We start from the raw sequence: 15,156 nt of genomic DNA on the forward strand, positions 1-15,156 counted from the left end.
GCCCCCCAGTTGAAACCCAGATCACCTTAGTGAAATGTGAGACAAAGGTCACCAAAAGGACCCTCAGGACATTTACCAGAGCCCTTTAAAAAGACTGCTCCAATGAGCACTAAAATCATACAAATGACTGGACTTGACTTAACTTATTTGTTTGTACGTCTCATAATTGCTCATTGTGATTTTCCACAGGAACCCTGGGTGTGGTTACCGAGGTCACAATGAAGATTCGGCCCATGCCGGAGTATCAGAAATACGGTTCGGTTGTGTTCCCTAACTTTGAGCAGGGAGTCGCTTGTCTTCGAGAAGTTGCCAAACAGGTAACTATTGAACTACACCATGTCTTTTTCTAACTTGTATATAAAATTAAGCGTGTTCTTATTTTACTTTATCACATTACTTAACACATGTTTTTTATTAATTATGGCACTTGATGATAATGAATTATATAATTATTAGGGGTCACAATAAAAAAGAATACTATGAGAATAATATAACAGATATTTTATTAAAGAGGAAATATTACGAATTATATTGTGACAGGAAAAAAGTTTAAATTATATCAGTCAGACGTTACGTTAAATAGCACACCTGGCATGGCCTGTCTTAAGACAAAGACTATTGGCCACACTTAAAGGGGCTGTTTGCAACTTGCTCACAGTAACGGTTTTCAAAGCAAAAAACATGTCAAGAACACAATCGGCCAGCTTGTGTTACCATTAGTGGTTTAACAGAACACATTTGTGTCAAGTGATTAATTGTTTTTAATCAGGTTACTCACACTCTAATTCTGTGATTAATGATGATTAATCACAGGTTATTATTTGCTTGCATAAATACAATTTTCTTTAAAAAAAAATACCCTAAAATTTGGATAAAAATGCAATTTTGTAGTCAGGATGTCACGCGGGAACGTTTTTTAATGTTTTACTGAACTACAAGTCATTGATTTGCTCAAAACTTGGTGACAGTGAGTATAGTAAGAATTAAGTGCACATTTTATTTATTTTTTTGTCTAAAATATAAATATTTCCTGCTTTAATTAATATTTCTTTAACCGAGGTATGTCCTGCTTAACCTAAAAAATAATCAATTCAGTGTGCAGCTTTATGATAGTGCAGGTCCCCAACTTTCATCTCCATGAAAACAACTATGACGACAAAAGAGGTGAGGTATTTGTTTCACTAAAATGACTGGCAACATTTCAATTGTGCTTTATTTATGAAGGAGGTCTCCTCTGCTATGTTGTGTAATTTATCATTAAATAAAGGCCTCATGCACACTCATAGCTCATTAAAGTGGAGTAATTGACATGCTACCAATAGTTTGAAGCCACATACTTCTCTTGCAAACCGGATGTGTAATATCCTCATTGAATGACGACGTATGCTGGACATTGGACCAACTGCAATCAGAAACGAAAGAAACACGTTCACATAATTATTGCGCTTATTGCATCCATAGACAGCAGAACACTTCTATTTGAACTTTTATGCACTTACTTTAGTTATCTGCTGCACTGACAAGATGCCTGCTTGGTGCGTGTTGGCAACTGTGGCAAAACTGCTGCGTCAAAACTGGCGTGCGATGTTACAATTGACCTTTTTCTTTAAAGGGAGCACTTTAAAGAAACACTTTTTTGTTTTCATGTTGATGCGGGAACATGAAAACAAAAATAATTGGCTTTGTTGGCCACTCACTTGATAAAAACACGGGACAAGGTTCCCTTGACAGCTCAATACGGAACACATACTTTTGTTTCAAAATACGGGATGTTTTTATTTATCAAGGAACGTTCATGTTTCATTTTAAGATGCTATTTTAAACTTGATTTGCGCCGATGAAAAGAAAGTTTGTCGCTGCAATACTAACTAATTACCTCAGTTTTATCTAACGTTCCATCAAGGTTTATTTTGAAGTGAAACTGTAACTATCACTGGTGTGTGACGTGATCACTACCCGTGCAATGCACGCTGCCTTCAGGCGCCGGTCAAAATGTACACTTTAATTAATTTAAAGTAACGCGATCATTCTTAAAAAATTAATCACATGCGTTAACGCGTTAATATTGAAAGCCCTAGTTAAAACGGTCTATATTTTTCACAATGACTCTATGTGGTAAAACTTGTTATCGGCGAGAATAAAATGATTGGTGTTTACGGCGGCCACTCACCCGTGCACACATACAAAAGCAGTCCAACAAAAACAACAAATAATTTTCAGTCATGTTGTTGTTATGACAGAATATAGATTCAATGACAGCTAACACAAGCTATCCAAATCGCTGTTATTAGCTAACAACACCCAAAGCTAATGCACGTGCATGTGTTACGTACAATATGTAAGTATGTCGTTACTTCTTAGAAGCCGTAAAAGGACGGGACATACTGAGTAAAACATGTGAAAGTTAGCGCCCACACATCTGTGTAAATGTTGCAAACAGCCCCTTTAAGTGTGAGTTTCACAAACAATTCAATTGTCAATGTTATGGAACATCATCAGTATGTTCAGTTCATAGTGATAGTGCAAACGCTTATGTCTCTTTTGTTAGTTTTGTTCAATTAGACATTTCTAGAAAAATGGCCAGTTTCTAGAAAAATAAGTTGAATGCTTGTCTCTCTGCTGTGCATTAGATTGTGAGGTGTTTGACATTTCCTTAAATAAAACTTTTTTCACAAGCTTTTTTTTTCTCCACCGGTTAAAGTATTTATTGTTATATGATTGGTGATTTTGGAAAAAAATAAACAAGCTATTAAGTATAAAAAATATATGTTTTATAGTTTTTTGTATTAATGCTGAAACTCAGCAGTGTATTTTTATTTTTTTAATTTAAATTAATGGCTTCTTTATTTGTCAGATAGATTATGTAAATTGCCTCCAATTGTTTATTAAACATGTTTTTATTATAATTTCAACATAATAATAACCGTACAAAGTTGACTTTATATTGATTTTCCCTTTTATTGTTTATCATTTTCTTTCTTTTTTTTTTAGAGATGTGCTCCTGCATCTATTCGACTTATGGATAATGAGCAATTTAAATTTGGTAAGTTTTGTTCATTTCTATTCTTGAATTTAAACTAGTGCTGTCAAACGATACAATTTTTAAAATCAGATTCATCACACATTTGCATTTTGATCAATTGCGATTAATCACAGTGAATTGAATCTCTTTAAAAAAGACCCTAATATTAATATTGTCACAACGACATACAGGAATTTTTTTTTTAATGTTTTACTTGGATGCATGTCATTTTTTTTGTTTAAGGTAGGGTCAAGGTAAGGAGAATATGTGATCAAATTAAGATAATGTTTTGTGATTAATCGCATGGGTTAAACATTTCACAGTCCTATGTCTTACATTACTTTTTTCCGTTGATTTCAAGTAGAAATCTAATCTTAATATTTATTTAATCTGATATCATCAATGACTAGCATGCATTCTGTTTTTATTTTACTTGCATGTTAGCTGCACGACCATAGAGCTAAAACAAGATGAAGAATTGCTCAGAGCCTAAATGTAGTAGTAGTTCCATTGAAGTTTTACGATGCTTCTCCTTAAGGTCTCACCAGATGTATCTGGCATCACCAGACATCTCAGTAAAACTCCCCTTAGCCTCCAGGGATCTCATTAGCTCGCCTCGATTTCCGCTCTCCACCAAGTAGGCAGTTCTAAGCATTAAGGAAGGAAGATGAGGTGACCAGGTTTTTCACTAATAACTAAGACTCTGGCTCTGTGATACGTTCGCTAGCTTATTAGCGGCTTCTTTCATACTTTTAATCATGTCGGCTGTTGAGTACGAGCAATTGATGCATTCACAAGTCCTTCTCCGATTGTGCAATGTGGTAGCGTCTTTTTGTGCAAGATGAAAAATGAGACTGTTGTCACTGTCACTGAGCTTGTTATGCAGAAGGGAGGAGCAAAGCACAAGGGACGGAGAATTAAGAGTAAAATAATACACAATGTCTATCTCTGGATATGTAGTTAATTAAACAGTGTGAAGGTGGCGACAAAAGTTAAAACATACAGTCAAACCCAGAAGTGGACACAATTAGGACACTAAGTGATGAAGAGACTCAAGCATACATAGGGAGAAATAAATGAACTGTTAAGTCTGCGTGACATCACCCGTGACTTCTCCTGCCATTGATTGATAGCGATCCCGTTGGCCCCAGCCGCTCATTCCTGCTTGTCCACTGGCACTTTTTGTACGTCCAATCAGGAATAAATCAAAAAAGTGTGTGTGAGGAAGACGGATATCCCCACATCAACCACTCTTCCCTTTCGAAAGACTCTGATTTATTGTCGCTGTTGCCTGCAACCACTGGCCCGTTGTAAACCTATTCAAATGTTGCCATTTATTTTTCCTCCCTTTGTTTGAGAGTCCATATAACTCTTGACTCGCCGGCTCTCTCCGATTCCTGCAAGGTGTGAGCATTAGAGTATGACAAACGTGAGAAACTAAATCCTCTGTTCTTTCTTGACCCACGTCTTTATGGCTTACTCCTAACTTGTGTTTTCACAGGTCATGCCCTCAAGCCTCAGGTGTCGTCACTTTTCACCTCCTTTCTGGATGGCCTGAAGAAACTGTACATCACCAAGGTGAAACAGGAGCGGAAGCGCTCCATGTCCGTGGCGCCCTACAAGTATTTCCAATGAAAAATGAACCTGCCTCTTAAATTCTCAGTTCAAAGGCTTCGACCAGAACCGCTTGTGCGTGGCCACCCTGCTGTTTGAGGGGGATCGAGAGAAGGTCCTGCAGCACGAGAAGCAAGTTTATGACATTGCCGCGAAATTTGGGTTAGTAGTTGTTCACTTGTCTGTTTTCCTGTGGCAGGGCCACGCTGAAAAGAAAAAAAATTGTACTTTAAAGAATTGAAAAACAATTCTTGTGATTGCATTACTTTCGATATGAGGATAAATGGTTGTGGTAGTTTTAAAATAAATTTTAAAAGTGTCTATTTTTTTCACAATGACTAATAATGTTGAATAAACATTTTTCTGGCGTTCAGCCTTGTCGCTCACCGCAGTCTCAACAACACATACGCGCAAGGAGCGCGTGGACGCATACAAAAGCAGTCCAAAAGAAGCAACTAACAATTTGCAAACATGTTTTTGTTACGATAATCTATATATTCAATAATATGATTAGATTTTTATTAAGGATCCCCATTAGCTGGTTGCCACAACAAACAACACACTAGTCTTCCTGGGGTCCACAAACTCAATACAATTACAAGTAAAAGCATATAATTATAACTACACAATACAGAAACAAATAAAAGCATCAACAAGCAAAAAATTTACAGTCACAGAATACTAATTACCATATAAATATAACTACACAAGACAAAACCAAACAAAAATCATCAACAAGCAAACTAATTTACAAACTCAGATAAAATATTACTTTCCTTTTAAAAACCTGTTTACTTTCAATGCCGGTGAGAATTTGAGGCAGGTTATTCCAGAGCAATACAGATCTATAAATAAAAGATTTCCGCAAAGCATTCTTCCTGGGATGAGGGAGTACAAAATGACCCTCACTATACGCCCTGGTATTATGATTATGAATAGTGCTATTGTAAACTATTTGGGCCATGAGAAAAAAGATATAATAATAGCTAACGCTAGTTGCTAAAATTGCGATCATTAGCTGAACGCACACAAAAGCTAATGCATGTATGTATTTACCATGAATTGATTAACGTGGACCCCGACTTAAACAAGTTGGAAAACTTATTCGGGTGTTACCATTTAGTGGTCAATTGTACGGAATATGTACTGTACTGTGCTATCTACTAATAAAAGTTTCAATCAATCAATGTTACGTACAGGTGTAGTTTACGTCATTACATGCTAAAAGCCTAGAGGGCCCTAACTTTCCAAAGTGTAGTAAGCGTTATATCCCACCCTCTTTCGTATTTGAGCACGGTTTTTTTGTTTTAATTTAGTACGAGTAGTAATTGTGAAAAATGTAGATGTTTAGAATAATATATATTCGGTTAAACCACTAATTGTAACATAGGCCAGCTGGCGGTGTTCTTGTTATATTTTTTTAGTTTGAAAAATGTTACATTGAGCAAGTTGCAAACAAGTTTAATAAACAATGAAATAGTCAATGCTGTACCACAATTGTTTGTATATTCTCTAAAAAACAAGTGTTCAAAATAATTGTATATCACATCATATATTTTACTGATTTTTTTGGATTAAAAAAATGTCCGACTGTAACGTTGACGTTTACCTAAAAATTAATTCTCCTATTTTTATTCTCAAATACTTCATTTTCGTTATATAGACTATTTTTTTTCATAATGTTGCAATTTTATTTGTATTTGATTTTTGTAGCAATTACCTTTTTTTCTTTTGCAGTTTGGCTCTTATATCCTTAGTCATAACAACACTTTACTTAACCAGACATTATGAATAATGGTGAAAAGGATGTTTTGGGCTTGCTGTTCTTCTCGGTTTGTCTTAGTTTGCAGTGATGGATCACCTGTGGATGTCCTCCTGCCAGGCCCGCCTTTGTGGGTGCTGATCAATGGGGTCTTTGGAGGAAATCAGGCTCACTAGGAAGCTCCATCGATGATTTTGACCGATTTAAAACAATCACTTGCACTTATGTCTCCTCACGGCAGACACAAAAGATTTTAGCAATTATTACACTCAGTTGTGCAACAGTAAGAGAGACACAAAGAAGTTGTGCTCAAGATTCAAAATGGTATGTTTCTTTGATTCTAATGAAGTTATGACAGTATTTTTTTTTTTTACAGATTCAATGTAAAATATGAATAATAACCATCCACCCATCCATTTTCTATATTGCTCGTCCTCATTAGGGTCATTGGTAAGCTGAAACGTATGCTAGCTGGCAGCGGTGAACACTGGACTGGTCACCAGCCAATCACAGGGCACACGTAGAGAAACATTAACATTCACACTGGCACCTATGGCCAATTTGTAGTCTCCAGTTAAATTAACAATGTGTGTGGAAAGTGGGAAGAAACCCGAGTACGTGTAGAAAACCCCACGCGCGCATGAGTTGAACATGCACGTTCTACACAGAATTTCCTAAATGGGATTCGAATGCTCGATCTGTACACCAACCACTCGTCCTGTCTGCCGAATATAAATAACCTTTGTATTAAAACATGATTATTTTGTTTAAAAAAAACTACATTACGACCTGTCATAAGCAACAGGAATATGGAGTGGGCCACACTGTGGTTTCATTCAGTGCTACTGAACTTAGTTTATTTAGGTATACACCTACTGTACATATACATTCACTGTACAAACATACATATACACATTCTGTACATATACAAGTACATATACTGTACATACATACACTCATGCACATAATCACGTTTCATCAAACATAAATTAACGTTGTTACCCTAGGGTAAACTGGGTAACACATGGCACACTGACAAAGCTTAACCTATTGTTACTATAACAATCTACAAGGTTAATATAGGTTGCTTCTCTTTCTTCCCCTCCATTCTTCTGCATTCTTTTGTATCTCTAGTTATCTTTATGTATATGTGTTGTTGCATTTGAACAACTGTATTGTTGATAAAAGAGGTAAATTATTGGTATTATTCATTATCAATAGCGCTATTTCTATTGGTATTTGTATTGCTCCATTTGTATTGTAATAATGCTCATTGTCATTTCTGTATTATTTATTTCGCTAACTGCTTCTTTGCTATCACTTTTACCATCATATTTGTACATATCGTATTTGCTGATGTTGCTTTATTGTTGTTGTTGTTTTTGCTATTGTTGTTTTTGTCTCTCTGTCTTGTCCCCACAATTTCCCCCTCTGTCTTCCTTTTTTTCTCTTTCTATCCACTCCTGCTGCGACACGGCTGCACCAAATGATAATATAAATACATTTAATAAAGTCAAATACAAATAAGTATTGTAAAGTAAATCTGAACAGCCGATATGGGCATCTACATCAACTATATGATTTGCCTGAGAAACTGGACAGGACAAAAAAAAAAAAAAAAAAGTTTATTTAGGTCAATGAAATAGTGAAAATAATTTGATACAGCTCTGCGCATGATTCAGTGCAGTGCTCCATTAGAATATAGCTGCACTTCGATACTAAAATTATCATTTGTGAAGGCTCTGTGAAGTAAAATATGTACTTTCCCCCCCGTGCATCATTGAAGGAGAAGGCGAGACAACACAATATATTGATTCTTTATGACTATTTGATATTATTGGCTCAGCTGGTGGACTGACCTTTTAATAAGCAGCAATTGCATCATCAGAAACTTGTCAGGTAGACATGACATATTTAGCTTTATTACATTATTTAAACTAAATGGCCATCAAATCAAGTGCCGGCGATGGATAAGTGCACCTCTGTGAGGGATATTTTCTTGTGGTGTTGGGAAGCTGCATGAATCGATAAAGTGATTTTCTTATGAGCTCGGCCTGATTAGTTTGGGTGCTAGATGAAAATTTGATTACACACTGGAGGTGATCGATGTGCGGATGACCTGCGGCGAAGCTCACAGCGCGGCTCCATTGATCTGTACATTGTTGGATTGACAGGCTCGTAGGCAGCTGTTGTGAAAGCGGCCCACAAAGCTCAAAGAAGGCCTTGTTGAATATTAACCCTGTTATCTTTTTCCAGAGGCCTGGCAGCTGGAGAGGACAATGGGCAGAGGGGCTACATGTTGACCTTTGTCATCGCTTACCTCCGGGTGGGTCACTGCTCTGGCTTTTTTTTTTTCCACAGGCTGTGCTGATGGGCAGGTGGGCCGGGCCTCTGACAGTAGAGATAGCGTAGCGAGGAAAAACAAGAAGCCTGCAGAATGTGACCTCTAAGGCTCTTGATTTGATGTGGTCACATTTATTGTCAGGGCTTTTTCCACCCTGGAGTGTATCTCTTTTCTTACAGAGAATTAAGATGTTTTCTTTTCACATTTAAATGCTGAAGCACAAGTCAAATCTATTCATGTCGCTTCTATGTGTTGAAGTAACTCAAACTATTTATCATTTAGTTTGACACCTAGAGAACAGACTGCCCCCAATACACATTAATCCTACCTTGTCATAGTTAACCATCTCCAGTAGTTGTCTCAAAAATAGCTAGATGTGCATGAATATAATTTTAAATAGACAGTAAAAGTATAATGTAGTCCATGTTCTTCTTTTTTAAAGGACTTGGGAATGGACTACTATGTGATAGGAGAGTCATTTGAGACCTCCGTACCCTGGGACAGGTAAATTATGTTTTGTTTTTTGCATCACACGTCATTACTCATCCCTCTCAATTTCTTCATGTACTTCCATCAGCTACTTGAATGAAGACTCTAAAGCCTCTTATCTTTTTAGCCCCTCTTACAGTAGGGAGGGATTCATATGGCCTCATTCCTGGGTGGATCTTACATGAGAGGAAGGTGGGGGGGTTTATCATTTTGCAATGTAGTCTGTTGTAAATGATAGAAAGCGCCACGCTACGTAGCAACTGATGCTGTGGTCAAAGTTAGAATTTCCGCAAAACACATTTTTTAAATATTCAACACTGTACTGCTGTCTGGTGGCTTAAGTAGATAGTGCACCCCCCAATTCGTCACGTTTCATGTGTCTCGTAAACCGTGACGAATAGGGCCATGTCAATCCCCTTCCTACTGTAGTTTTTAAGGGGTCATATTATGCTTTATTTTCTACATGTAAAACACTTCCTTGTGGTCTGCATAACATGTAATGGTGGTTCTTTGGTCAAAATGTTGCATAGATCAGTGTTTTTCAACCACTGTGCCGCGGCACATTAGTGTGATATGAGATACAGTCTGGTGTGCCGTGGGAGACGATCTAATTTCACCTATTTGGGTTAAAAATATTTTCTGCAAACCAGTAATTATAGTCTGCAAATGATGTGTTGTTGTTGAGTGTCGGTGCTGCCTAGAGCTCGGCAGAGTAATCTTGTAATACTCTTTCATATCAGTAGGTGGCAGCTGGTAGCTAATTGCTTTCTAGATGTTAGAAACAGCGGGAGGCAGCGTGCAGGTAAAAAGGTGTCTAATGCTTAAACCAAAAATAAACAAAATGTGAGTGCCCCTAAAAAAAAAAGGCATTAAATCTTAGGGATGGCTATGCAGAACGAAACTAAAACTGAACTGGCTACAAAGTAAACAAAAACAGAATGCTGGACGACAGCAAAGACTTACTGTGGAGCAAAGACGACGTCAACTATGTACATCCGAACATGACCTGACAATCAACAATGTCCCCACAAAGAAGGATAAAAACAACTGAAATATTCTTGATTGCTAAAACAAAGTAGATGCGAGAAATATCGCTCAAAGGAAGACATGAAACTGCTACAGGAAAATACCAAAAAAAGAGAAAAAGCCACCAAAATAGGAGCGCAAGACAAGAACTAAAACACTACACACAGGAAAACAGCAAAAAACTCCAAATAAGTCACGGCGTGATGTGACAGGTCGTGACAGTACACCTACTTTGAGACAAGAGCTATAGTGATGCATGCTTGGTTATGCTTTAAAGTCATATCCAACAATTGCGACAACGACTTTTTACTGTCAACTGAGTTTTGTTTTTTAATGATTTCTGCTGGTGATGTGCCTCCGGATTTTTTCAATGCAAAAAATGTGCCTTGGCTCAAAAAAGGTTGAAAAACACTGGCATAGATGATGTTTTACAGACCGTTTTCAAGCTGCTTTATGGTTGTCTCTTCAGGATGCGCCGTTTTGTGTTGGTCTTCTTTATGTGCCTTCACTTCCACTGCATCTTCTCCCCGCCAGCCCTGTTGTAGGTTTTTAGTACTTCCATAGCGAGTCTACTGACAGATATAAGTTCGAACTATACGCTATTTTGTAATAAAAATGTTAACAACGGAGGATGCATGTGCATGTACGAGCCAGTCTGCCCCACAACAAGAGGATAGAGGAAAAATAAGGGGCTTATTGACTACAGTGTGGACTACAATGGTGGACTCGCGCAAAGCACTTTGGGAAAATGTCTACCATGTATGGAGATATTCGCTGATTCACAATTGAGAAAAATGCCACTAATGGGGAAAATTTAAAACGGCTCGCTTGGAGGAAGTATGAAGGAAGGCAAGATTGTTTTATAAATATCTCCAACATACCTCCATGGTTCATTTAAAATTTTCGGGACTTATGGAGATCCCAAATGCATAAAAACAGGTACAATAGGTAAGGAAAGTTGGTTTTGCATAATAGGTCCCCATTGATAGCTGTATTTTTTAGTGCAAGCTCCCACATGCTGAAACATATCATGCCCTATACAGTATATAATAATGGACCTAGAAATGAACAGTTCTAGGGTTAAACCGTTGCCATCTTCCTTAACTGGCATGTAAGTGCAAAAATAAGTTAGCCGCTGTCAGTGAAATGCATTTATCATGTCTCTTTTGTTGGATGCGCTTCTTTTCTTAACACCCCTTGTTCAGCATACACATCATGTTAATTTGTGATGCTTACTGAACCGAAGTCTATTGTAGTAAGCTGATTGATGTCTCGTGGGACGTCATGCATAAATATTGGTTCAAACTCTTCCATTAATGCAACATGAGCCACTGGTACAAGTCTCACCGACTGCGGCAAGCTATCCTTGTTGTCATTGTCGCATGCAACGCTCCCTGTTGTGTAACATGCCTGACGGGAGAGATGAAGAGAGCAAGTGACCGAGGCGAGCACATAGGTTTGGCTCATTACCCATCCACCTTGCCATCCTCCACATGGCTAAACATGCCTAGAGCTGGCGGCCATTTCCGCACCAATGAGAACCGCTCGTGTAGTGTTCTCCATCTGAATCTACCTCCTCTTTCTTGGGCTCCTTCTTTTTTGTATTATATATATATGTGCAATAAATGGCCCAAAATGTTTAACACAACAAAGATATTTAGAATTTTGTTGAGTGCCAAGTGTCTCACTTTTTCTCTCACTTGCAGGGTTTTGGATATTTGCCGGAATGTAAAAGCTCGCATCATCAAGGAGTGTAAAGACAAAGGAGTCCAGTTTCCGCCATTAGCCACATGCAGGTAACATTTGGGATTTTCTCATGACCCTACCAATATCAGTGACATTTTGACAAGCAGTTTTTGATTATTTGACATGAAGATGCTTTACAAAGTCTCTGATCAGCTAAAGTAGCAGTTGTATTTGTATTTATTTGGGGCTGGGATGGCTAAATATGTCTATGGTAAATGGGTTATACTTGTATAGCGCTTTTCTACCTTCAAGGTAGGGCTGGGCGATATGGCCTTTTATTAATATCTCGATATTTTTAGGCCATGTCAAGATACACTTTATATATCTGGATATTTTGCCTTAGCCTTGAATGAACACTTGATGCATATAATCACAGCAGTGTGATGATTCTATGTGTCTACATTACAACATTCTTGTTCATACTGCATTAATATATATTCATTTTAAACTTTCATGCAGAGAGGGAAATCCCAACTAAGTCAATTTAGCAAAACTGTATTTATTAAACAGTTATTAAGCAGTGGCACAAACATTCGTGTCATTTCCAAAACAGAAAGTGCAAGATTTTCAGTGACATTTTAAAACAACCTATCAGTGCCCTTTTGTGCATGATGTCACACAAGATATTTTAATAACTGTCAAATAAAACTGAGCTGCATAATAGGAAATCAAATAGTGCATGTCCTTCGCTATGTGGTAGGTTACTGCGGACGTTATCTCCTTCTGTTGTTGACTATTTTTTTCATACGGTGTTGATGTGGAAATGGTTGCTTCTGCATTTTGTGGGTGTGGCATCGAACAGAGATGTTGACATGCGGAGTTTCAAGCAATCCTCATTCTCTAGCGGGTTACTTTTCAAATTATGCTACAAATTAGCAGTGCTGCTACTTTTTGTAGCAACGCTTCTGCCGCATACTTGACATATTACGGTTGTCTGTTCAACATCTTCCCTTCTTGAAGCCAAACCACCGCCAGACGATGGACCCCATGCTGTTTTTCTTGGGAATTAATTATTCTTCCTTCATTTGTTACCAGATTCGCACCTTCTCTCTTTCGTATTTCCACTAGCACCGCTCCGTTAGCACCACAGCTAACGTTACCTATGCTGCTACCTCTCTGCTCCGCGAGAGCGTATGACGTTGCACGGGCGACAGAATGTGACGTATGTAACAAGGTGCTTGTTTTATGTCTCTGTGAGAAGGAGAGACAAGAAAGAGTGAGAAACGCCTGTAGTGTAATGCCCGCAGCTAAAAGCAACTGCGTGAGAACGTATACTCGAAGATCACGATAGTCATTTTCTATATCGCACATAGACAAACCCGCGATATATTGAGTATATTTGATATATCTATATATATATATATACCTTCTTCAAGGTACTCAAAACGCTTTAACACTATTACCACATTCACCCATTCACACACTGATGGCGGGAGCTGCCATGCACGGCCCTAACCACGACCCATCAGGACCAAGGGTGAATTGTCTTGCTCAAGGACACAACGGACGTGGGATCAAACCAGGAACCCCCAGGTTGCTGGCACGGCCACTCTCCCAACCGCGCCACGCCGTCAATGTTACATTCTCTGCATCAAGGAAAGATGAGGAAAAGAAGATGTTGCTTTGGTGCTCCAATCTATTTGCCACTGATCATTATTGGCCAATTTTAGTAGAAAAGTATGTGATCGCCAGATGCCAATCAATGCCTTTCAGTGGGGTGGCGTGGCTTGGTTGGTAGAACAGCCGTGCCAGCAATTTGAGGGTTCCGGGTTCGATCCCCAGCTTCTACCAACCTAGTCGCGTCCGTTGTGTCCTTGAGCAAGACACTTCACCCTTGGTCATGAGCAAGGCACTTTACCCACCTACTCCCAGTGCAACCCACACTGGTTTAAATGTAGCGTAAAGATGTAGATAATGTGTTTCACGATGTAAAGCGCTTTGAATCTCTACAGAAAAAAACGCTATATAAATATAATTGACTTCAATTCACTTCACTTCAGTGCTGATCACAAAAAACAATCACTTCTAGCTCATACCTTGCAGCTTGGTTCTTCTGCTGACAGACGCGACTATCAGCTAACTGTGTTTGTGGATTTCCTTACATCTCTAAGTTATTGTCACCTCCATTGCAGCAAACAAACTACATTTCTGACGAGTAAAAGGCTAAAAATGAGACACATCGAGCAAGTGTGCAACAAGAAAACATACTAACCGCTAAGCGAGCTTGAATCAACAGAAGATTAAATGCTTAGTTCACTTTCCAGAAGTGTAGATGTAACCGCGTTGTGGAAAGTAAGCAATTATTGACAGGAAATTAACAAGTAGATTAACATGAGACGACAGAGAGAGAATGCTATGTGAAACTACACAAGCAACAGCGCACTTGAGGCACTTGTAAAGGGGGTGTATGGACCGATCCATACATCAGTAGTGTCAATAACAAGGGGGGTAACAGTATATGATTGATGCTGGTGATTAAATCAATATTTTATCTTCACAAAATCTTTTTTTTTGGACGTTTTTGTTAATGTTTTTGTTAAAATTCAGGGAAGAAGTCACTGGACACGGGTTGACTTTGAGAGCAAAAACCAAAAGATTTAAGTGAGTCATAGATTTGTTTAAATTAAGTTTTTGCTTTTGTTTAAGTATAATGTACTATGGGTTAATGTATGTTCTACTCCAACAATTGTTTGTAATAATAAAGAATAGTAAAATATTTCAAATATTTAGTTGATATTGTTACACTGTTCTTCTTGCTCATTATAAAAACACTGGGAAAAAAATCATTCAGTGATCTTAATTATTATATAGTAAAAAGTATTGGTTTTGGTATGGCCAATAATGCTATTTGACTTCCCAAAAAGAAAGGTGGTTTTATAGTTCCCTTTTCAGATCGTGTCGTCAATAACTCGCACCATAAATTACATAAAAAAGTACAGTTAATACGTTGATCAGTATTTGCTGGAATATCGGTATCAAAATTGGAAGCATAAAACCCTTCTCAAAAAATCCCGAGATGCTACCATAAAAAACGAGCCTTTTGAGGGGAAAAAAGGTTATAGACGTCCAGGGTCATAGTCATAAAAAAATCAACAACACGGTGCTCAGTAAATTGTACAAATTAGAAATGGCTTTTCCAGCAGCACTGCTGCG

The 15,156-nt window shown here is 38.0% G+C and overlaps 1 protein-coding gene across 1 annotated transcript in view; it reads left to right on the top strand.

Moving 5' to 3' along the window:
* The window catches only part of agps (alkylglycerone phosphate synthase), an 82,849-nt gene that overhangs the window by 28,711 nt on the left and 38,982 nt on the right, over positions 1–15,156 (top strand). Inside the window, exons 11-17 of the mRNA XM_062069936.1 lie at positions 190–317; positions 2,992–3,043; positions 4,524–4,600; positions 4,686–4,798; positions 8,655–8,724; positions 9,185–9,246; positions 11,964–12,053. Of these exons, the coding sequence (XP_061925920.1) occupies positions 190–317; positions 2,992–3,043; positions 4,524–4,600; positions 4,686–4,798; positions 8,655–8,724; positions 9,185–9,246; positions 11,964–12,053 (592 nt within the window). The remainder of the gene's footprint in view (positions 1–189; positions 318–2,991; positions 3,044–4,523; positions 4,601–4,685; positions 4,799–8,654; positions 8,725–9,184; positions 9,247–11,963; positions 12,054–15,156) is intronic.

This window comes from Entelurus aequoreus, linkage group LG14 (genome assembly GCF_033978785.1).
Source record: "Entelurus aequoreus isolate RoL-2023_Sb linkage group LG14, RoL_Eaeq_v1.1, whole genome shotgun sequence".
Taxonomy (NCBI): Eukaryota; Metazoa; Chordata; class Actinopteri; order Syngnathiformes; family Syngnathidae; genus Entelurus; species Entelurus aequoreus.